The sequence below is a fragment of the Poecilia reticulata genome, linkage group LG2, assembly GCF_000633615.1.
Source record: "Poecilia reticulata strain Guanapo linkage group LG2, Guppy_female_1.0+MT, whole genome shotgun sequence".
NCBI lineage: Eukaryota > Metazoa > Chordata > Actinopteri > Cyprinodontiformes > Poeciliidae > Poecilia > Poecilia reticulata.
Window position 1 is genome coordinate 1,456,394 of NC_024332.1, and position 23,962 is coordinate 1,480,355.

Sequence of the window (23,962 nt, forward strand, 5' to 3'; positions counted from 1 at the left end):
ACAAATGCGCGACGGCGGCGGCTGGTAAGTGATAAGAGTCTTTGGCTCATCGCAGCATCAATGCCACGGTGGGAGGGATGCCAGGCTCATCCAGAGCTGATTCATGATAATCAGGGCAGGTGGGAGTCCTGGGTGCTTTTTTGTTACTAGTGAAGTAAACACACTCAGCAGGAGGGGGAGCCGCATTTTGTGTCTCCTTCTCACACAAACGCACATAAAGAGAAACATTTTTTCCGATGCTCTAGTTTCTCTCGTGTTTTGCATTCAGTGGGCTCTGCTGTGTAGATTTCACTAAGATTGGGTGGAATTTGGATTAGCTGTGACCCAAGTGTGTGTGCCAGACCCAAGTCTGGGGCTGGCTGAAAGGAAGCAGTGATGACTGAGGTTAATGAGGGTAAAGCCTGGAGGAGAAACTGCTGTTAAAAGACGGTCAGACGAGGGGAAAGCGGTGGTGAGTCAAACACCACAAATTGGTCGTGCTGTGCCAAATTTGCATCTTTTAGTTTCTCCAATTGGCCATTCAGTCATTGCTACATGTTTAGATGCCACCGTATGGTTTTCTTAAGTCTTACCGTCATCATGAGAGATTCACAAAACTGAGGCAGGAAGATTTTCCACACTATTCGAGGAAAAACAAAAGCTCTGCCCAAACTGATACAAGTTTCAGGAATCTAAATGCATTTTAAGTTATTTTTAGTTAAGTTTAATACAACAACCAAGTAAATTCAAGAAAAAAGAAAAATATCACATGTTTGTACTGCAGCTGGGAGTGACTTTTCTTCTAGGACTGGGCATCCTGTGAGTACTTAAGGATGAGTCAGAGGAAAACAGCAGCACTCTGCTAGTTAAGAATAGCGAACATTATGTGCTTTTACATCCATTATCTCCTCTAACAGCAGATACCCAACTACCCATAGCGACAGAGTTGGCAAAATTGGCCCACTTGAAAGCAGCATTTTAATTTAAAGCCCTTGAAGCTCTAAAGCGGAGGCCAATTGTAGCACTGTTAGCGGCTATTGGTTAGTTAATTGTTAACATCTTGATATCTTCAGTTTTTTCTACACCAGAGTCGACAGACTATTGATTCAAATGTTTTATTGGCAACTCAAGAATTACTTTCTTTCATATTTTACGGTAACATATAGAGCTAGATTGCTAACAGTAAAGAAACGCAACAACTCACCTTAACATCCATGGTTAGCGAAGGCTCTCTGATCCAGATGAAGTCAACGTTCCAGTCTACCAAGACTTCCTCTAATTGGAAAAATATAGTTGCATTTTAATATTAATTTCATAGCCTTATATAACATTTTGTTTGAAGTGTACAGAGCCCCCTAGAGGACACTGTGATTTTTGCGTTACCTCTTATTAACGTAATAGTCAGTTCTTCCTGCTACAATATAAGATTTTATAAGGTTTTTCCATGTATGTTAACATCTCATTTGTGAGATATTTGAAGTTTTAATATCTTTTTCTTTGGAATCACAAACTTATGTGCAAAATACAAAAGCAAAACATGGGCCATAAGGAAAGAAAGAGGAAATAAATACATTAAAACTGTTTGGATTATTTCTGACTTATTTTCACATGGTAATAAAGTTATGACAGCTTTGATTGTGATTTTTTTGTGTGTTTGTAGTCTGGTTAATGAAGTATCGTTTTCATGCTGACTGAAAAAGTGTGCTCTCGAATTATGGCAGAAAAGTTCTCCCATAAATAAACAGCTCCGTTAAATTACCCACCGAGTGCAGAGCAAAGACTGCGGTTTCCAGTTCAGGGATCTCTCGGTGGACGGTCGAAGTGCTTTCCTCCATCCTATTCTTCTTCTTTGTTGTTTTATGGCTGTTGACCAAAAAAACGGTGCATTACTGCCACCAGCTGGTGTGGAGTGTGGACCAGTGGTTCTTAACCTGGGTTCGATGAGTCGGTCTCAGGGGTTCGGCGGAGCTTCTGCCGCGGAGGTAAAGACACACTTGTGTAAAGTCGTGATGACGCTCCCCGCTTTGCCATCACTTGCTCCAGAGGATCACGTAACATTGCTTAGCCAATCAGTGCTGTGGTGGAGCCCTGATTGAAGTAGTTCCACTCTCAGCATGGATTTGAACTTTTGTCTTTAATTACTTCAGCAAAGCTCACAGTTTTTTTTACCAAATTCTCTAGTCTAAATCTGCTCCTCAGTCGCATCTTTTCGGGGTTGCTACTGCCTCCAGTAGTGTGGGGGTGGTTACACAGCTAATATAATTGCATTACTGACTCAGAATACCGCAAAGTATTTTGTGTGTCGAAGAACCACTGCTCTAAACTCTGCTTTTCGTCACCCAGCAGCTCCACAGGTGAAGCTCATCAGCCTAATTAAGGCAACACCTGAGCCTTTCACTGCTTCAGGACATTTGAACACTAATAGACTACAGAGTTGTGTAGTAACCAGGGGTAAAAGTAAGGGGGTACGGCGTACCCCTAAAAGATTTAGCTGGGGTACATAGTACCTGCAAGACAGAGGAGCGGCTGTCTGCTGTAAAAAAAAAATCAACGGGTTCACTGTGCAGCCGTGAGTTCACTAATCAGCCGTGACTGATTAGTTTTTCAAGAACAATCTAAAACACAACTTAATCAGTTAATAAATAACTTTTATCCCATTTCATATCGTTTCTGAACTGTTCAGCGGTGCAATATGTCGATCGTGGAAGGTTTCGAGTCGATCTGGGCGTTAGGTGACAAACTGAACGCCGCCAGGACGCTGAGAGCAGCACGTCCTCCTCTGGCTCGCTTATCAAAACGTTCATAACTTTTTTAAGGAACAACAAAAAAATCAACAAAATGTGCTCAAATTAATGACACAACAATAATAATCTCAGTAATTATTGTTTCAACAAGGTGTTGCGCAATTCTGTGCGTTTCGGTTCCATTACCAAAATAACGAGCAGAGCAGGAGTTTAAAATTATCAACCACCGCTGTGTTCAGGGAGGCTTATTAATAATCGCAAAATAAATATCAAGCCTGAAATCCTGATATTGTAACGGACTGAATGTTATGTTTTTAACGTGATCTCTGGTCGGCTTGTGGAGCGCAGGAGGTTGCGATGGCAACGGGTGTGCTAAAACCCACAGTCTTTGTAAGGTAATAAAAGGTTTTATGCACTTACTTTGTCTCTTCCCATAAAATGTGTTATTATTGATAAATGCCATTTTTATGAATTAGAAAAAGGTACCTACAGAAGTCCCACCCCTTCACATGTGGTATCATTGAAAAGCCCTACATGTCCTCTCCAGATACCAAAAGGAATTAATTCAGTAGAATGCAGGGGATGGGAGATATTCAAGTTTAGAAATGTCCTCTACAGAGGACAAAAATGAACTACTGGTAGTCAGGAGGTTAAAACTACTTTCACCCCTGGTAGTAACTAGTTACATTTACTCAATTACATTTACTTTAGTAACTTTTTAAAAAAGAAAAATAAATACTTTTTACTTTTACCTGCATAATTTTATTAAGAAGTATTTCTACTCTCACTTGAATAAAAATTCTGGATTTTCTACCCACTGAATGAAGAACAAACATGTTTTAACCAAAACATTCACCAGACACAGACACACACCTGCAGTTTTTGTTGAAGTTTTATGAGCTTTTTAGTGAAAGAAACTGATTTGGAAAAAATACTATCATTCTCAAAAGGTGTTTTTTTTATCCTACCAAGTTGGCCTATTTTAGTAATTATTATTGTTATCAAAGGAGATTATTCCTACAGGGTGTCCTCGATCTGTCCATCACCATGGTTAAAAGTTTTTTTGTTTTTTACGTAATTGGGCTAAATGTTCCTATAATGGGATAGTTTAGCCTTTTTAATATATGTTTTAATAGACATTTGCATTTCTGTAGCTCCAACTGGAGTTATCACTCCTCAATGTGTCAAAAATCATGAAAAATATTCACATGTTTATATATTTCTGTCATGAGAAAGAGAGGTTTTTCTTACAACTTGTCCACGTCAGCCTAACATATATTACGTCTTTAAATTAACTGTCATATTTTGCTTTAGCGCACTGCACAAGTCAAACACAGGAATAAAAAAATCTCCTTGTAATTGTAAGCATTAGATTTATTCACAACCAGAAAGTATAAATAAACTCTTCTTTTGGTTCCAGCCACATCTGTTGGAGGGTAACTGACAAGCTTATTTACCGTCGACGGACCACAAAAATGAACTCATCCATGTTTCCCGAAGACCATCGCACAATGTGGCTGCTATTAAGCAGATGTAGCTGAAGCAGGCGACTGGGACTCTCCTGACATGTTAAAACATATGCCAAATCAGTCAACATTAGGCCCCAAACCAACAAGAGCAAGGCAGGGAGCAGATGGAAAGTAGAGGAGAAATGCTGGAGGTCGGGGGTCTGGAAAGGCCATATGGCAAACCAGAACAGAAAGAGAGCGGAAAGTGGAAATAACCAACAAACTAAAGGAATCTCGCTTCCCTGAAATGTAAAAGAAACTCAAAATGATTGCAATAGTAAAGCCAAAGCTGCAAGAGCAGAAAGCCTGGCACTCTTCATCTCGTTGGCTAACTCTGCACCCATTAAAACATGAGTCAGGAACTTTCACCACAGAAACATTCCACTAAGGAGTGAAATGAAAAGCGCTTTTTTCTGCTCTCACACTCCCGCTCCAAACACAATACCCAATGGAGTGAGGCACCGGACCAACAAGTTTACGGTTTTGCTGAAATATGAGCTGATGGCAGTGGAAGGAGCCAAGCCTTACTGAATTAACCCCCCACCCCCAAAAACAAAAAAATAGAAGGCTTAATGACCTAGAATAGTCTACAAAGTTCTGTATGAGAAAAATCTTATTGATGTTCAGATTCCAGCTTCATTCAGCCATGAAAGGTTCAGGATGGAAAGTATTAATAACTGCAAGATGGAAGAAGAAAAAGGAAGAACTGTCAGCCAGGGCTACTCAAATCTCTCTTAAGATTTCCACTTTTCAGACAATTACTTTTAGACAACACAATGTTCCCAAACTAGGTGGAATAGACTGCCTTCCCTTCCTCACAACGACTTTATCCAGTCCAAAACTAGCTTGGATGTGTTGGGGATCACTGTTGGAGCATCCAGTTGATTCGAGGTCAAGCTAAAGAATCGACCGCCAGATTGACCAAGAAAGGGTTAAAATAACTCATGCTATCCGCATTAGCCTGCCCTACATCTGCAGTGTTTGTGAGGATTCAAAGTCGGGCTCTCTCAGCTGATCCTGCATGTAAACATTTATTTACTCGTCATGAAAGATGGACCGGAAGAGCCTACCTAATTTGGCATCCAAAATAGTGTAGAAAACTGTTTCAAAGATTAGTTTTGATCCAAAGAAAATCAGAAAATCAAAGCTGTTGCCAGTGGTAACCGAGTTTTATTTTGCATCATCGTGCCAGTTTAGGCGAAGTTCTCATTTCTTGAAAAATGGCATACTATTTGAGTAAGAGTTAGCGCTAGTTCTCAAGATTTTCAAGCAAATTTCTGTTCAGTGTAGCATTATCTATCTAGATATTTAACTTTTTTGGCCATGTGATGCCCCCAAGGCCAGGCCATCCTGGGCAGAATGCCATCATATCAAATGGTGGTAATGCTACAGTTTTTAATCTCTTCTCTGTTCTTTGTTTTGCATTTATCCTCTTTTATATTCAAAATGAATTAAAACCAAGCCGTCCACTATCTTCATCCTCTTTTCTCAAGACCTTCGGCTTCAGTCCAACGCTGTTTTTTTCCCCAAAGACGAGAAAAAAAAACCCTCTATTGTTTCACATTGAGTCTGTCTGTATGTTACAGCTGAGCATGACTGATTGTCTGAGGCAGGAGGATAGAGGAGGAAACAATGAGCCACCAGCTTAGACCTATTGATCTTACACTCCCAGTTTATGTCCGTCCCAGCTGGTCATGCAGGAAGATTGGGGGGAAGGAAGGAAGGAAGGGAAGGAGGAGGTCGCCAGATTTAGACTCTGCTCCCTAAAAAGTGTGAGAATCTTCTGATTCATTGAGCTGAACTCACTTCCACCTCGACCTCTGCTTCACCCGGTCTAATATCGGAGAGTGGATTGCGCACATAAAAAGCAATATGCTGTTGATAGATTGTCATTCGGGCTACATGGAGTTGCTGGTTCTGCCTTAACGGTTCATTTAAAAAGAAATGTATTTCTTAAACAAGATGAAAAAAGCAACTTTGTTGCCCTGGAACGATGGTGACAGATAACGCCTTCCCTCTGTAAGCCGGTTACCACTGACAGATTAGAAAATTTATTCTGCTTTGTAGTAGAAAATCTTTGGCTTAATATTAAAACTATTTATCAAAAAACAAAAATTGTTTCAAATGCTGTTAAATAAGGCTTCCAAATGACTAAAACTTGTGATTTTAACAGTTTATAGTAAAAAAAAATAAAGTTAAGAGCCTTCCAGCCACACTCTAAAGCATCCACTTGTCAGATTACAGGCAGGCAGGTGAAAACAAAGAAAAATAAAAACGAGATTCCCTTCAAATCATTTCTGCATTATGGGGATGAGCTGCCAAAGGCTGCAGCTCCATGAAAACTCAACCTTTCCATGAGTCCCAAATGGGAGTGGCTTCTTGTCACATTTCTCACGCATAAATGTCACCGCTGTGTTCATCTCTGAGTCATGACTGCAACACCCGGTTTCACACTTGGAGTTTAAATTAAACAACACCGAAAGTGCACAGCCGTTCCAGCAGCTCTGTGACGCTGTAATAAATTTATCCAGGCAGATGATTGCTATGGCGGAAGAAACAAGAGTGTTGCATAAGAGTTACAGTTTCAACTTTAATGTATTTTATTGGGATTTTGTGTATTAAACTTACACAAATCGGCGCATAAATGTGAATTAGGAGAACGATACGTTTGTAAACTCTGTAAAACAATTTCCCAAGCTTTTAACAGTCCTGTTCAATCTACCGTGGATAACAATAGTTAGCTTTAAAAATTAAAACAACTATAAATAGCTTGATAGTAAATCCCAGGCTGCTGACTCTAGATGTGAGCTAATTAGGTTTTGAAGGTCAAAGGTTAATGAGACCTGTCCTTTTCTCCAAGGCTGTCAGCAATGAGCAATGAGGGAGGATTTAATTACATCTTTACAAAAGTCTGTTGGAGCTGAATGAGTTTTTGTTGCGGTGACTTTTTAACTTGATCCTGATGACCAGTTTATGTCAAATACCCTTTGCACGTGACGTCATGCTCTCCCGGACGTCAAAACAAACGATTTAAAGGAAGTCTAAAATCAGATATATGTAACTTAATGCTTCTATTTAGCTGATTTCACTTTAAAAATAGTCATAGATTCTGCGCAGTCGGCTCCATAAACAGACAAGGATGCAAACCAAACTTGTCATTTTATTTTTGGAGAGATAATGGACAGCAGCAGTCAATCATAGTGACTGGCAGCCCTCGGTGTAATCTAATGCTTTTTATTACAAGGTAAAAAGATTGACATTCATACAGTTTATATGTAAGTATGATCAGAAAGATATCAAATATCGCATCATGAAGAAGAATCGCACCATGCCTCTAACCGTAACCATGGAGACAAGGCCGCACCGTCATGCAGCCTAGCATAAATGGAAATAACTGGTTAGCATCTCGTCTTTTTAAGGCTGCTCTCGTGTAAGGGGAAACGCTGTTTATGACACAGTGACATAAATCATGTGGTGTAAATTCAGGCAAAGTCTGTAATTTGACAAACACGTCAGGAGGGAGCAGAAATGGGTCGGTTTCTAAACTAGCAGTTTCCAACTTTGGTAAATACCGCCGTCTATGAGCCCCAACCAGGTGTGTTACGTTCACAGACAAATTATTTCAATTCGAAAAAGTAGATGCCATAAATAAACTGGCAAAAACAACTTTGGAAAACACTTTCAGTTGCTCTGTTCAATACTCACCTCCCTCACTTCTGACTTCCATCATGGCGCCTCGACTGATTCAGTGACAAAGTTGAAAATATTACAATAAAAAGGTCTACATTTTTTATATAGCTTTTCTTGCAACGGCAAAGAAGCATATCTAGTTAAACCTGCCTTCCAACACTGTCATCTGCTGAAAAACACACCAAACACCTGCAATGCATTAAAGGACAACCTTAGGAGAACAGTTGAAATTACCCACAGCACATCTGCAGACGAAGCATTAGCTCATTTCACCCCCTCTCATATGTATACAAAATGTCTGAGCAAAACGATGAGTTATGGGACATATAGAGAACCGGACAGGGTGGACTTGATATACGCTGATTTTCTGCCAGCCCCGTTCACCCGTGGGGAGTTTGTGGGATTAGAGCTGTGCTCAGGAACTGTGTTTTAGGAGCATTCCTTACTTGTTACATTATCTGGATCAGGTTAAAGACTAATAAAGTCAGGGCAAGACTGAAGACTTTATTGCTGCATGGCTATTTTCTTTTGCAAGAATCACAAAATGTCTATGTATAGATGTGTAGGATAAAAACATTTCTTTGGGAAAGATAGGAAAGCAAATCATCTGCATGAGTTGGTCGAAAAATGTGATCCTTTCTTAAGGGTTTACCAAAATGGAAAACATTTTGACACATACAATTTTGAGCAAAATGTTAAAATAGCTAATTGAATCCCAGTGGAATGTGGCAAGAAAACTTCAAACTGTGGAGTCCAGGAGGCCCAAATGACGTACGCAGCTGCTCTTTTCTTCATTTTCCCATCTTGATCACTTCGAACTTGCTTTATGCCACACTGAAGGTCATGGACTGAAGATACTAAAAGAATGACTATCATCCTGGACATTCATGAACTGTACACACCCAAGGGCAATCCAGACACTGACTGACATGCAACTCCAATGTTTTTCCTAGAGTTCATTGGTTATGCAAGAACTTAATAATCCTTACAATAACCTTGGAACCGCAAATGCCTCAGGTAATCCAGTAGTAAACCTTCAGATTTACGAAACACTTGTAGGATAGACAACCAAACTTACTCTGCATTGAAATAAAGCAATCAATTGGAGCCTCTTCCAGCACCCAGGGAGGTTGAGACACTAGAAGACACTCTGACAATTCCAGGTAGTGGCTCACACACAGTCCTTCATATGTCACTGGAGAGTTAGCCAATACACCTCCTCTCCAGTCAAATCCTGTTCATTTCTTACACTCTGCCATTGGGGAGTACCTTGGTTTGCTAATGGACTCCCATTCCCAGAATTTTCAGACTCTGCCTCCTTCACCGAGAATATGGGAGCAACTTAAGGATATCCAGAAAGTATTTCTTCTACTGCGTGGGTCTGTAGTCCTGGCCATACAGACTCCATGTCTCCAAACTCCCTTGGTAGATGAGGCAAACTCCCCTGGAGGTGTGAGTTGAAGAGCCCTTGAACTGGGCCCTCTGCCAGATGTTTCTACTTCACTCTAACCCACACTTTATAGCTGTGAAAAGTATACTTTATTACCTTTCAACAAGTTTATGCTAATAGGCGTCATTTCAGTCAAAAAAATATCGGAGTTTTGATTTGAAGGCATATTTTTCACAATAAAACTTTTTCTTTAAGCTGTACCAAGGTCAGTTCAGTGGAATGACATCACTTTGAAAACTAGGGAAAACTTTGCCAACTTGACTAGAATCTCAACCTAGTGCAAATTACTTGGAAAAATGCTTCATAAGGTGAAGAATTGTGCGTCTTATTACCCACGTTTATTTTTCACCTGACAGACCCGTTTTCCTGCCACTGACAAGCCAATGCATCTCACTCCTTATGCATGTGATGAAGTCACCGAGTGATTTATAGGATTGCTGCGTCAGCAAAAGCGGTTTCCATGCTTGGTAGCCCCCGGGAATTTACCAGGACTCGTACAAAACCGTCTGCGTCTAGTGATACTTTAGCCTTATAAGTAGACAAGACTATTCAGTCTCACTCACAGAGAACTATTTGTTCCGAGCAGCAGCGACAAAACCTGCTTTTCACGGTGACGTCTCGACTGTCAAGGACTCAATTTCAGCTTGTTTTTCTGAAAAGAAACAGTTGTCACTCTGAAGAGGTTTATGTCAACACTGACGAGCAAAATACAGCGCTGCATAAACCAATTCAAGTACTTTGCTTCAGATTTGTTATGCCATCTGATTTACAGCCAATCTAGCTTTGCCATGAATTCAAGTCAAAGCTTGGCGTTTAGTTTTCTTTCAGCTTACAAAACCAAGAATTTTTAAACAGCTTGTTCTAAATGAAATCCTCTGAAATAAACAGAACAATAAAAAAAAGACAGGCTTGTCTCTCTCAATGTCAAATCCACTGAATACAAATAATTTTTTTTCCATTCCGCAACACTTTCTATGTACATACACAAGAAAAATCTATGTACTTTACATACATCTGTTGATATTAAAACACCATCAATCTAGAAGTCCATTACCATTTCAGCTACTTCCAAATAAACAGAACAGAGAGCATTTTAATTCATTTTATTTATTCTAAAAGGGAAAATATATAATTCAATAAATATCGTGGCAACAACATTGGTAAAAGACATTTTGAAGGTGACAACATTCAAGAAAACATGAGCGTACACAGATAGGACAGGTTGGAACATGAGGATAAGAGTTTGGGCAAGATACTGCAGAATGAGACAGCACTGATGAGAAAAAGCTAATTTTTATGGCAGTGACTTCAATTAAACATGAATCAATGCCTTTAACAATGATTTACAGCAAATATTTCAGACCATCCAAACAAAAAAAGTACAAATTATCAAATTATTTGAGTCATGTTCAAGTAGGAAATGATACCAGCTAAGAAATGTTAGCTAGGCAGCTAACATTTCGACAGATTTGGCTGTACACTTGCAGTGGAGAACTGCTGAAATGGACTAGTTAGCCAACTAGCTAATTAGCTTAAAGGCTAACAGGTTGTTACTGCCTGGAAACAGTCTAGCCTTCCTAGTTGCAAGTGAAACATATTGCAAAATATATTCAAAAAAAAAAAAAAAAAAAAAAAAACTTAACTCACAGTGGCTAATTGATGAACGTTGGCAGATGCTAGCTAACAGCTAACACTCCAAAATCCTATCAGTTGTAATCAGGAGCCATTATTTGCATTATGCCATTTAAAGGAATCCCTCAGGCACATGTACAGTTTGCTGAAATTCAATTGTAGCTAACAAGTTAGCTAACTAGCTAATTAGGTAATTACATGCTAATGGTCTTTTACCACTCAAGAATTGTTGGGTTCACCTTTATATTTTTGGACCAGCGGTACAACACATCTTCATGGCTACAACTCCTTCCTCCATTTTGGCTTGTAGTTTTTTGTCTGAATTTGAGTTTGGAGTAAAATCAAATGAGCTAATGCAGTTCTAGATTCAAATATACAGACAAGAATATTTAAATTTTGAGCAATGGTCAAGTAGATTATACTGGGAAAACAATCTGAAATAAGATGCTAACCAACTCGGCAGACTGTTAGCTGCAGCAGCCATGTTGTCATTTAGCCTACACTAGCTAATGAGTGAGTTAAAACACATTAGCTTAATGACTAAAAGGCTAAGAAAATTTTACTGCTTACAAATTTAATCCTTGAATAAAATCCACACAGAAATTCCTATTTGGATTTTACAGTTTGAGATTTGCTGGTTATGAACACTTTGAACCCATTAGCAATTCCAAAGTTTTGAACATGTAGAACCTGTGGGTTAAGCTAAACTCCAGGAAGTTGAGATTTTTGCACAATACTTTCAGTTTTCTCTTGCTACATAGTGGTGAACCTATGGTTCAAAGGTTTAAAACCTTCAGTCTTACTTCAGAAACTGTTGGTTGAGGCGACTGAATACAACCATCGGAAGAGTGAGGATGAAACCAACAGAATCAGTAGAAACAAAGATGCAGTTGCACACCAACAACTTCACATTTAACCAACAACAGTATCAGAAACAGGGACTCCTCTGCACACACACAGACAGTAACAGGAGCAGAGGTAAAAGTGAATCAGTTCCAAACCACAGTGATGAGTTGAAAGCCTTAAATAAGTCTTTGAACCTGCACTTTTTTTTCTTTTTTCTTTTATCTTCATAGGCCACAGCTTGCCGTAGCTTTGGCTCCCAGTCAAAAGATTGCATGTTCTAAAACCCTTTAAACGTGATGGTCTCTTAATGACATCACTCCTGCTGCTCATTTCCTGTTGGTGAGGAAAGCCTTGACTGCATCCGCTCTGTCCTCAGAGGAAGCGGGTCTCCTCCCAGAACTGATAGCCAGCTGACTGATAGCTTCCTCCTCTGGTGGGACTGGTGGTAGCTGAGGTGGGGGTACATCGACTGGGACGCAATTATGCAACGAGTTCTCATTGGAGCAGAATATTCCAGTAACACTTAAACGAATTGAAGCTTATAAAAAAAACCCCTTTCCAGACAAATAAGGGTTTTTTAGCATGCAGGACAGGGCTTTGCCCCTAAGCTCCCTGCTTGTACTAATGCGCTGTCCTCGTTTTCTTTAGTCTGATACCCCCCTCCCACCGCAGTCTGACAAGTCACATGACTGAGCAACTTTTGGCTTTGTCCTTCCGGAGATCCGTGGAGACGGCTGCCAGGTCAGGCCGACTGGGCATGTGTGAAATCCTCTTGTTGGCGCGCACAGTCTTGCTTCGTTTGGCGTTTTTGCTGTTCTTGTTGATGCAGGCCAGAGTGGCTACGTGGAAAATGTCCCTGACGCTGTTTTCCGACTGCTGGGCCGAACACTCGATGTAAGGTGCCGAGATCTGTTTGGCCATGTTGGAGCCCTGGGAAGACAAAAGGTTTCAGCATGATCTCTCCCAGAATGTGAAAGCTAAGCTACATGCTAGCAATGCTAACCATGCTAAATGCTAGTAGTGTCAATTCTGAAATCATTTTGTCTGTCTATTGAAATGAGTAATATTCTGTTAAACTGCAGAGCTGTGTAACAGAGACCATCTCTCTCACACTGCGTGACATCACCTCTAATTATAGTATTATTAATATTTAACAATCAAATACGGCAGAAAGGCTGGTAAAAACTCCTGTATCGTTTTCATCTAGTGCAGGAGTAGGAAAGATAATAAAACGCTGAATACCTGGTCATAGGAAACTGGGGTTTGTCGATGGTTGGACAGTTCTACTAGGGTGCCAAGGTCGGTGCGCAGGTCCGACTTGCAGCCAACTAACAGCATCTTCGTGTTGGGACAAAACTCCTGGATCTCCCCTTTCCACTGCAGAAGACAAACACTTTGAGATCACAGAGTATTTTAACCAATCTCCCCCCAGATCACTTGACTGATTTCCTCTGTAGTCTCAAGTTTAAAACTTGTGATTTAACCACAACTGTGGTCAACTTTAATATAAAAACGCTTCTGCTCATGCAGGCCAGAATGTCCTGACTAGAAATCCCACGAGTTCAAGCCCCACAGTCACCTGGTCTCTCTGGTACGAAGGTTAAAACCGACACTTCCTGGAGCCCCCAATGCTTTGAACCTAGGAACTAGCTACAAATAATCCCCACGTTTCCTCCTGAACAATAAATGCTCTGATCGGTTTGGGTCGTAATCTGGGGCTAATGTGCCTCAGGGCCGACTGACTAGAGGGTCAGAGGATCGAGTTCATTAACACGTGAAGAGGAAGTTGTTTTACACAACGCAATCATCACTTGACTAAATGCTGAAATCTTGAGGTACAACATCTGACAAACAAGTCCCAAATGTTTTTATTTAAAAAAAAAAGTTATTTTATGTTGAGATAAGAGATTTTAATCTGCATTTTTATACCCTAAATTAGCACTGAGAACTGAGGTTTTGCTTTTCGGTTTTCATCCCCTCGGGGGGGGATTACATTCCACATTCTTACTTTAAGCCAAATAAACAAGACGTGGAACACTGGCGGACCTTGACGCGTGACCTCAATTATTCAAAATGAGCTTGCCATGAGTGGAAGCGCACAGATGACTGGGAAGCATCAAGCTGTGTCTCGGTTTTGTCGTGTAATGTTAACAATTTTAGAAAAATGTGACTGGCTTTGCGCCAGACCAGAATGGACAAAGTTGCTTTCCAGAAGATCGGACCAGACGACACATGGTAGTCAGCAGGGAAAAGAGTCAGAGGTTGACCACCAAGCAACCTCTTCAGAGCTGCTGGTGTTTAAGCAACACTTGAGTCTCTTGAGAGACTTCACCTTGTCTTTATTTGTAGCCACATCTGATCTCATGATGTGAAGTAATGCCTTGTGAATGCAGACTTTTGGTTTTGTTGAGCCTCATCGTAATACCAGTTTATTACACCCAGACTATTCAGGTTAAGTTTTTGAGTCCGGAAAGCGGCGGCGTACCTTTTTTAATACGCTGTCGAGGGTTTCGGGACGGCTGATGTCAAAACAGATGAGGACTGCGTCCGAGTCTGGGTAGGACAGGGGCCTCACGTTGTCATAGTACGGAGAGCCTGAAACACAAGGACCAATCTGATTAGCCATTTGTCAAATATTCTTTAGATTATGATTAGTTTAGATGTTGTCTTCTTAAAACATTTAAATGCTTTAACAAAATCTGCAGAAATGTGTACAAACGGGGCAAAATCTCTGCATAAAACCTTGACACTATGTCATAATTGCAATTCAGCCATAATCCATAGCAACAAGGAGGAAAACAAATAGTGCATTAGTAGAAAAATGTGCTGAGTACCAGATGAAAAGAAAAAAAAAGAGGTATAGAAACTGAGAAGTTTGGAGTGAGGAAATGTCTTTGTTAAATTAAAACCATGTGTAAGGAGACGCCCATCGCTCAGACAGACTGAAACATTTCTGGAGAGGAAGAGCGAGGACGGGAGGAGGGACGGCAGAGAAGTTAAGGTGGGTCAAGATCACATGACAACAAGAGATGACCACAGGCACCGAGCTGCCAAGAATCCTGGGAATTTTGTTTTTGGTAACTCAAGATTCCCCTGGGATCTTTTTTTTTTCCTGAATATTGCTGTGAGGAAACGGCAGGAATGCTCCATCAAATGCAGACAAACAAACTTCTGCATTCTGCCAGTGATACAGTCCCTAATCCAAACGGTGGGATAAGGGGAGACACCGTTTCAAACAACGCTTTCAAATAAAGCTGATGTGTGCAAAAACACGGATATTCTGTTTCTGCTTGTACTTCTTGTGTATAACCTGGACTTGACACGGATTTATTTATGCATGTCTTTACAGGACCTTTTTAAAGAACAGATTTTAAAAGGGCTAAAACTTGAGTGTTTTAGCCCTTTTAATATTAAGAATGCAATAAGCCCGAGGAAGAAAAACAAAACAACAAGAAATAAAAAACAAAAATCCATCTAGGCTTGCTAAAATTAGCAAATGCATCCAAAACAGATATTTAACATTTCACCTAAACTCCTTTGTGCTAGCTTCTGAACAACATTCACAATAAATAAAGTTATTATGTAATCAATGAAGTAGTAATACTCTGGTTCTGGAGTCAGATTGTCAAATGAAGCATTAGCCTGTTTGCTAACAAACAGTTTGAACACTACAGATGCTAAAATGCATCAACGATGGCAAAAAGTAGAAATGAAAATTCCAGGATAAAAAAGTTATTCTGCACAAGTTATGCAAACACAAAACACTTCAGTTTATATTTGACAAAATTACTGTTTATAAAAGCTAGAAACGGGAGTAAGAACAACATGCTAACGGCTAACAGTTTTACCAGCAGGTCAGTGGGGATATACAAGATTGAAAAAATTTGTTATCTTGTGTTTGTAATGTTAAATGAAGACATTCATAAACTCCAAAAGCAGACAATGTGGTTGAGATTTTTAAATTTAAAGCTAATTTTCTTTCCACAGGTCCACACTTATTAGCAAACATTTGCTAATTCACATTATGGATTCAAATTTACAAAGTTCTGTATTTTTTTAGCAGCAATTGGGTACTAAAGAAAAAAAAACAGTCTTTATTTTCCATTTTTCTTCATGAGAAACCTAAATTGTCCCAACTAGAACCCATCAGCCATCACTGACATCACTAACAATCAGAACCAGACTGCATTGAGTCTTTTTTCTCTCAGTCTCGGACAAATCAGTGGAAAAATAAAGACCTTCCAACCAAAGGGTAAGCTTTGGAGTCGGCTGACATTTTACAACGATTTGAATATTTCTCATCAGGCCACATAAAGGAGGTGCATATTGAAGCCGCCGGGTGCAGAGCGTGAGGTCCTGAGACATCCAAGCGGGTTTCTGTGAATATGCCTGCACGTTAAACTCCAGATTACTCTATTAAAACGTTTTAAGTGCAGCACAACATGAGTGGAAAAACATGTGGAATGCTGAAGTATGCAGCGCCGCATCATAAACTAGTTTGAGGTCATCTTTCTGCCAGCCGGGAAGATAAGAGGCAATCCCACTGATGACACGCACCACAACCTGGTGACCGTTGCAGCGTAATTAGCTCCCGTCATTGTTCTCCCACAGGAGCTCTAAATCTGGAAGGGTGACGAGGACCCTAACCGCCCCCCCATTCGGTCCTTTTCCACACGTTTTCCTCACAGCAACGCAATCCTGTTGTGCACAACTAACCACACAAGAGAAAACAGATGCTAGGTGGCCAAACTTCCACTGTGGTCCTCATTAGGAGCCGACTGTTTTCCACAGCGGTGGGGACAAGAGGCTCCACCTAATGTTGCAAAGCAAACCAGAGTCTCTTCATGCAATATCCAAACTCGCATGTTCAGGATGAGGTTTTTCTTTTAAATACTCATCTTTCAGATTACATTTTTGCTTTATCTCACGTACAGATGTGAAACAAGCCAGATGCATCCGACAGGCTGGAAGTCTGGCAGCAGGTCTGCTGTTTTAGCGCATAGCTAACATAGCTGTGCAGAACTGACAGGATGGTGATTGGAAAAAGGCGCTGAGCCCTGTGGGGCCACCTGTGGAAACAACAAACAGCGGCCTGACTCGCATTGCTGCAGCGCGCACATGTAGCTCCTCGCTAACTAACACGACCAAGGACAAGAAGCAAATTAAACTGGAGTAACCTCAGCCAGTACCTTGTGCGGTTGCTGTGGTTACGGAGACATCTGCCGCCGTAAATGCAGTCATTGAGGTGCTCAGTGTGAGCAGGTATGGTTCTAATGCATAGCACTGTGTATTCAGGCGTCTAAAAGCAGCATTTGGGGATTTTAATGCATCTTTCAGTAAGTTTAGTTCACTTGGTGCTTTCCAGAAGTATGTGCACCCCTGGAACATTTTGTCTTGTTTCCGTTTTCTCAGCCAATATGTTCTCTTCCAGTTCACATCAAATCTAACCAGCTTCACTGTTTGAGCTGAACAAAAAAAATCCACACTGCATGATGCTGCCACCACCGTACATTACGATAGTGATGGTATGTTTAGGTTTAATTTCTCTTTGGGCTTTTTAAGATTAAGACTCAGATTAATCAAATATTGAAATAATTGTCAATTAATTTAGTAATCAATTAAGCACTACCTGGATCAAAAAAATGTTTTTGTTGAAAGAACAAACTCACAGCTGTAATTAAGACAAAAATTTACAAAATATATACATTTTGCGTAACTAAGAAAGACTTAAGTATGTTTTACTCAGAATTCAAGTTTTAGTTTCACCTGGTTCAAATTCTGCAAAACAAACAAACAAAAAACAACATGTGAATGTTTCATGACAAATGCTTTCCAGAAAGAAGTAGGAAAAGAAGGAAGAGCCTGCAAGGCAGTCCTGTGTTTCTTATTACTGCACTGGCAGGATTCACAGACACCGAGAGCCAAGAATCCAAAGACCTGACAGATTTTAATGTCAAGGTGTAACATCACACAGAGAATCTTTCCGTGACATTAGCAGACAGGAAGTGGAGTAATCTCTCCCAGGATCCCCGCGTTTCAGCTGACACACTATCCCCCCATCACATCACCGGTCAGCCAGATTCCACCATGATTCAATTTCCCCCTCCTCCTTGGAAACGAGGTGGGGCTTTTAGTGATCCATGGCACTTCTCTTTCACTGGCCGGGTACAATAGCCGCCTTTGTAGAGGAGGAAGTAGAAACCTTTAGTCTCAGGAATGCCAGACATGTGGCTCCAATTCGCTGAGCCCAGAAATGTGAGGCGAACCAACGCTGGCCGGCGGGAGGAAAGGAGGTGGCAGCGTGCAGCGAGGAGCTTAACAGGGGTAAGAAACGGTCCCACACTAAGCTATCCGGACAACAGATGCACCAAACGCTACAAATAGACTCTGTTTGATTTGATGACATGACAGCATGAACAGTGTTGTGTTCATCTGATTCCTCTAAACTTAAAAGATACTTTATAGCTTCTCTAATGCACAAATTCTGATTCATTTCCTGATTTTTGCGCCAACATTCATTCAAATTAAACCTCCTTAGGTTGGGATTAGCGCCGAAACAATTTGGTAATTGACAGTGTGTTAAATACAACATAAAGCTGCTTCCCTCAACGTCGTCTTATAATTAATAAGTCACATGACTTGATATGATTTGTGAGATTGGGCATGTGGGCGGATGCCCAGGGCGGCTTTAGAAAGGGGACACACAACCACTAGATAAAAAAAAAAAATACAACGGACATTAACTTTCAGTCAATTATTTTGACACTTTCCACACAAAAACTGTTCATGAGTAGTAACTGTAGTAATGTAAACACATTTTGAAGCTGGTTCTTTGGGTTTTGCCGCCTGCAACTATAAAATGTTCAGTCAGTTTGTCGTCGCCAAATGAAACAAGCAGCTGCTTTCAAAGCAAACACCCTGATTACTCTCAGCAAATGGCAAAACAGACCAGCCTACTAGTGATTTCAGAGGAAACGGAGCTAAGCAATGAGTTTGTTTATCATATTGCAACACTGGCGACATCGCAAGAAATTCAAACAAAAATGATCAAAGATGCTCCAATTGGGCTTCTGAGTCTGACAGCAATTTTCTTACCAGACTCCATGTTTAACTGAGGTTTTCTTTGTATCCAATCCCTCTTGTCTGCAAGGTTATTTCAAACAGAAAGTGGTATAATGATGGAAACAAGAAGAGATTAAGAAAAACATTTACGTTTATTGTAATAGACGTTGTTATTACCATATTTAGCAGCCATATTGTGCAGCCACCCTGATAGAAATACAGAAACTGGAACCAGCTTGATCAAATTACTTTAATTTATTTATTTCAGCATCGGTGAAGTGTTTTTTCAGTAACATATTACAGTTCATTCAGGCTGCAAGAGAGAACTAGACTTTCAGGAGGTAACAGGAAGGCTAGCAGGAAACACCCAAGTTGTTGCAAACATATAGCTGACCTTTCTGATTGATCCTAAACTTTACTTTCACTACATTCAATAAAGTAAAACTTTTGATTGGCTGTTTGATTGGTGCATTACAAACTGTAATCGTAGCCACCTGCTCTGATTCTCAAATTGTTCCAAGGTGTGTCAAGTTGTCATTTTCATAAACTTTCTAACCCAAACATTGTGCAGTCAAGGGTAATTGTCGCTCTTTATGGGAGGTGCAGATTGTTCTGGGATGCTACCTTTGATCATTTCTCCTTCATAAACTGAAGTCAGACCTCAGGCATGCAGGTGCCAGGCCTCCCAGGTTTCCCCCCACCGTCCATTTCATCCTCTCAAACACCTCTGCTGCTCATTCAGACCCACTGGCAGACAGACAGACAATGTAAACCACTTCCTCAGCCGCTGAAAGAAATGAGAAGCATCAAAGCGTCCGCCGAAACCCTACAGACCTCACCCTGGGAGTGGAAAGCCAAAGCTAGCTCAGACAAGCTGGGTGGGTGTGTTAAGGAAGAGGTTGGGGCGCAAAGGGGGGCAAATGGAAAGCTGCGCAACTGGCAGGAATTTACCTTAATGACCCAAATTACACCCATCACCCTCCCTTTTCAAACACTCACACTAAAACACACTCCAGGCAGCTCATTAAGCCACTCACAGAACAAAGAGTGTCTTCGCATGTGGAGGTGTGTTTATACGACTTTGTCCTCGTGTCTGCATGCTGGGCTTTGTCGGAGAGCGCGATCGGGGGTTTAGGGGGCTGCACCACACCAACACGCCCCCATCCTCCCTTCCCAGCACACCTAAGGAGATAAGAGATCGATTGGATTGGCTGTGGCCGATGGGTGTCTCTACAGAGGGACCAGTCAAGCTGAAAGCTCCAATCGGTCACTGGAAGTGCAAGCGTTGGGTGTTGGGTGGGGGCTAGGGCTGAATGTAGGGGGGGGGCAGGGTAGAGGTATCTTGCTCAATCTGAACCCTACTGATCTAATAGGAAACATACCCCCTCCTTCTTCCTTCACTCCTTTCTGTTTTATGAAGCAGAGAGAAAAAGAGAAATGACTCGGGGCAGCCGGCCAACAGTGTAATAAACCAAAACTCTTGCTCTGGATGGATCTCATTTCTTCACCCTTTTTACTTCCACAGCACACACACAAGCTTGATTTCCTGGCTTCTCATCCAAAAATTAAAGTCTCTCATTTTTTGTCTCTAATAAAGCAACAGGCAGAAAAGCAAGAAAGTCGACTTTGAGATGCTGCTTTTGCTTCCCAGATGTACACAGTCAGGGTCTATCTGTGTTTTTCAGGTTCTGCCTCTTTCCAGGAAATGAAAACATTTCAAGTTGAATTCTCTAACGTTATTCAGACGCCGCTTTGGAATTCCAGGCCCAGAGACCCGCAACAGCTGGCTGTCTGCTTGTCCCCGCCCAGCACTCCCACACAGACCAAATGCTTGGACGTTTTCAACATACGCCCTCAATCACACCTCCCCGCTTTGCCCGTTTTCTCCGATAGCGCATCGATGGATGCAAAGAACATTTTGTTTACACGCTTAAAGTTCAACTATACATGAGAATAAAAAAGGATGATTGAGGGGTGGAGAGGATGTATTGTGCAACTCGAATGAAAAAAAAAGACAAAAAAAACGGGAAGTGTGGGAGGAATTTCCAGAGTGTGTTCACCAGATGTATGAATTTGAGGCTTGTTCGGTTTGTGTTTCTAAGTTTATGATTTAGTGTGGCTCAGCTGGGAATCTTCCAGAAATTTCCCCTGAATTAAACAGTCACAGATGTTTCCCGGTAGATAAAAGGTGAGGTTGGTATGAAGGTTTCTAATCTGACGTTGTGCAAACACCTCTTGATTCTGGAATCAAAGTGCAGAGGTTTCAAAACCACTAAACCATTCAGACGTCACAGCATTCCCATCATCTCTCAGATGAATGAGGCAGAGAGTAGATCCACATTTCCCTTGGGATGCTGCACACTACCAGTCAGCTGGCTGAAGCACAGTTGCTACACTTTCAATTTGCTCACAAGGACGCCAATGTAGCTGCATCTCCAAACAACCAAGATATGGAAACTACACTTCTTTAGGAAGATTAGCAGTTTAGCCACTGTAAATATCATAAAATGTTTTCTTAAGTCAAGGTATACAGTGAACAAATAATCATCCTCATTACCTTGCTAATCTCAGCTACAATACCTTAGCAGCAATAGCATAATTATTGCTCATCTGTTTTAAAATAAAGCAATTTGATCAAGTTTATTTTTTTAACGTTTAAAATTTGTGTCAATATCGTAAAACATGACAGTGTTACTCAAGGATTTAGTTTATAAACTAAAAAGACTTTGTAAAACTGAAACAACTGGGTCACAGCATAATTTAATTTTTCATAAACAATGCATGACTCTTCCATGTGAGCAGATAAATATTTTAAGCAAAAAACTTTCATGTTTTACAGTATAAAATTAAAATAAACATGGATCTTTAAAATAATAGCTGGTATAAAATTTATAAATTAATCTATTTAGGAAAACAAAAGGGCAATAATTATTCTTACTCCTGCTAATAGGCCTTATTTCAGTCATAAATAATTTTTATTTTCGTACAAGGAAGCAGATGTTCGTGGGTTATTTAGCTAAGATAGCTACTCTGCATTAGCCTAATAAGAGTGATGGATGCAAATATTACCAAGCAGTCAGATTTTTCCTCCAACGCCTTCTTTCAGGAAGCTCACCAGCAGTGTGCAGCAAAAGGTAAGGAAGGCCCAACTCCGGACCCAATGGAGAGATTTTTGTGTTTTTAAAGAAACGCTGTAACCATTTACCAGCAAACCAAAAACAAAATAATATCAATAATCTTATTTAGTTGTAGTACAAAGCTAGCTAACCACTGGATTATGTCACCCACAGTTCAGCTTCTAAGTCTCAGTGGCAGCTGCTCAGGGCAACATTAGAAATGGGGCGCCACATAATATAATTAAGAATGGTTGACACCCCCAAATGAAACAATATGCAACCGTTTTTAAATGAATCAAAAGCTAATGTCATCTTTATCCCCTTTTGTGGAAACTGAATGTGTTCTAGCCTTCCTTCAGCCAGCTGGCCAGCAGTGGGCAGCAACAAGTGGGGCAGGAGTGTTTTTTTCTTCACTCCATAAGAAAACCTGAGTCACTCACTGAGAATGCGTTTTGAAACTGTAAATTATATTTTTAAAAATAAAATACTTTTGATGCCGGTTACCACTCCATGTCTACTGGAAACACCCCCACACCACTTCCCGCTAATCCACGCAGGCGTTTGGGTGGGTGGACAGACACAGCAGGGCTCAAGTCCCCCGGCATGTTGGGACATGTCCTCAGAGACAAAAAAGAGAGCAGATGCTGGTTACCTGACGTGTCCCACAAGCTGAGCTCGATCCGCTGCGTTTCGATCTCAAAACTGGCCGTGTAGTTTTCAAACACCGTGGGGACGTAGCTCTAGAGTGGGGGAAGAAACACGCAGAGTGGGTGTTTGAGAGAGGACGCCTGCTGGGATTTAGACTTCAAAGAAAACCAGCGCTTCACTGACACCAATGTTTTAAAGTCAAACTAAAACTACAGATGCATGCAACACACAATGCGCCAAGTTTGCCCTCTGTGTGCGGTGTTAAACGGGGGTCACGCATGCTGCTGCGGGTCTCACCTCAGGGAAGCAGTCCTTGGCGAACACGTGAAGCAGCGCGGTCTTCCCACACTGGCTGTCCCCCACCACCACGATCTTACACTTCACACTCTGACTGGGATCCATGCCGGATTTCAGAGAGGACTTCTGACACGGCCGTCTCTCCTTCATTGATCGACCAGGTCCAAAAACGAGTCCAGTCCTGACTGTTGAGACGTAGAGTGGGTGACTCCCAGTACTGCTGTCCCTCTCTTCTCTGCTGTCTCCGCCTTGCTCTGTGCCGGTAAATGCCATTTGGCTGTATTTATAAGGAGGCAGGAGCCAATAGCAGCGGCTGTCCTCCTCCTTCTCTTCCTCCTCCTCCTCCAGCCAGCTGCCTCCACACTGCAGTCCGCCGAGAGAGCGCCCCCATTTGGATCACACAATATAATAAAATATCTAATTAAAATATGGAATATAATAGAAAATGTCATCTTTTATATAGTCATGAAATGTTCAGTGTGGTTGCTGTAACATTAGATAGTTCACATTAAAGTGCGTCCAGATGTGAGTGCACTTTGAGAAATGCTTAGCGCCCCCCGCAGGCCTGGAGTACTCCAAGTGATTACAGTTCTCAAAAGAGCAGCATTAGAGCCATTACATAGCTTAACCCTCTGATGCGTGAGTGACTCACTATACAGTCTTCCGAGAGGGGGTCCTTTTTGACCCGGGTTACAATCAATGTGTTTTTATGCTACTTTTGTCATTTTGATTCAAAATAATGTTTTGTATAATACTTTCTACTGTGTTTTATTTCACACAAGAGTTATTTCATGTTTGAAATATTTTTATTTTTCACTTTTTAAGCATTTTTAGAACAATTTGTAGAACATTTCTGACAATTTGTAGAACATTTTTAAAACAAAATTAGAACAGCAGCAATTTTACAACAACAGTGATGAAATGTCAATAATGGACAGTGGTGGAGAAAGTACTCAAAAAATTTACTTAAGTAAAAGTACAAATACACAG

The 23,962-nt window shown here is 40.9% G+C and overlaps 1 protein-coding gene across 1 annotated transcript; it reads right to left on the reverse strand.

The window, feature by feature from the left end:
- Positions 1–10,459: 10,459 nt before the first annotated feature.
- Positions 10,460–23,249, reverse strand: rnd3a (Rho family GTPase 3a). Its single transcript, XM_008428628.2, has 5 exons — positions 22,973–23,249; positions 22,680–22,767; positions 14,335–14,444; positions 13,092–13,226; positions 10,460–12,779 (listed from the first exon to the last, which is right to left on the reverse strand). Exons 1-5 carry the CDS (start codon positions 23,243–23,245, stop codon positions 12,531–12,533), a joined length of 855 nt encoding a protein of 284 aa, XP_008426850.1. The 5' UTR covers positions 23,246–23,249; the 3' UTR covers positions 10,460–12,530.
- Positions 23,250–23,962: the final 713 nt, after the last annotated feature.

Coding starts and splice junctions, on each gene's coding strand:
- rnd3a (XM_008428628.2), bottom strand. CDS start 23,245: ATGGCATTTACCGGCACAGAGCAAGGCGGAGACAGCAGAGAAGAGAGG. Junction 14,445..22,679: donor CAGCTTGTGGGACACGTCAG/GTAACCAGCATC, acceptor CTTGTGTTTCAG/GCTCTCCGTACTATGACAAC. Junction 13,227..14,334: donor TCGACAGCGTATTAAAAAAG/GTACGCCGCCGC, acceptor TGTCTTCTGCAG/TGGAAAGGGGAGATCCAGGA.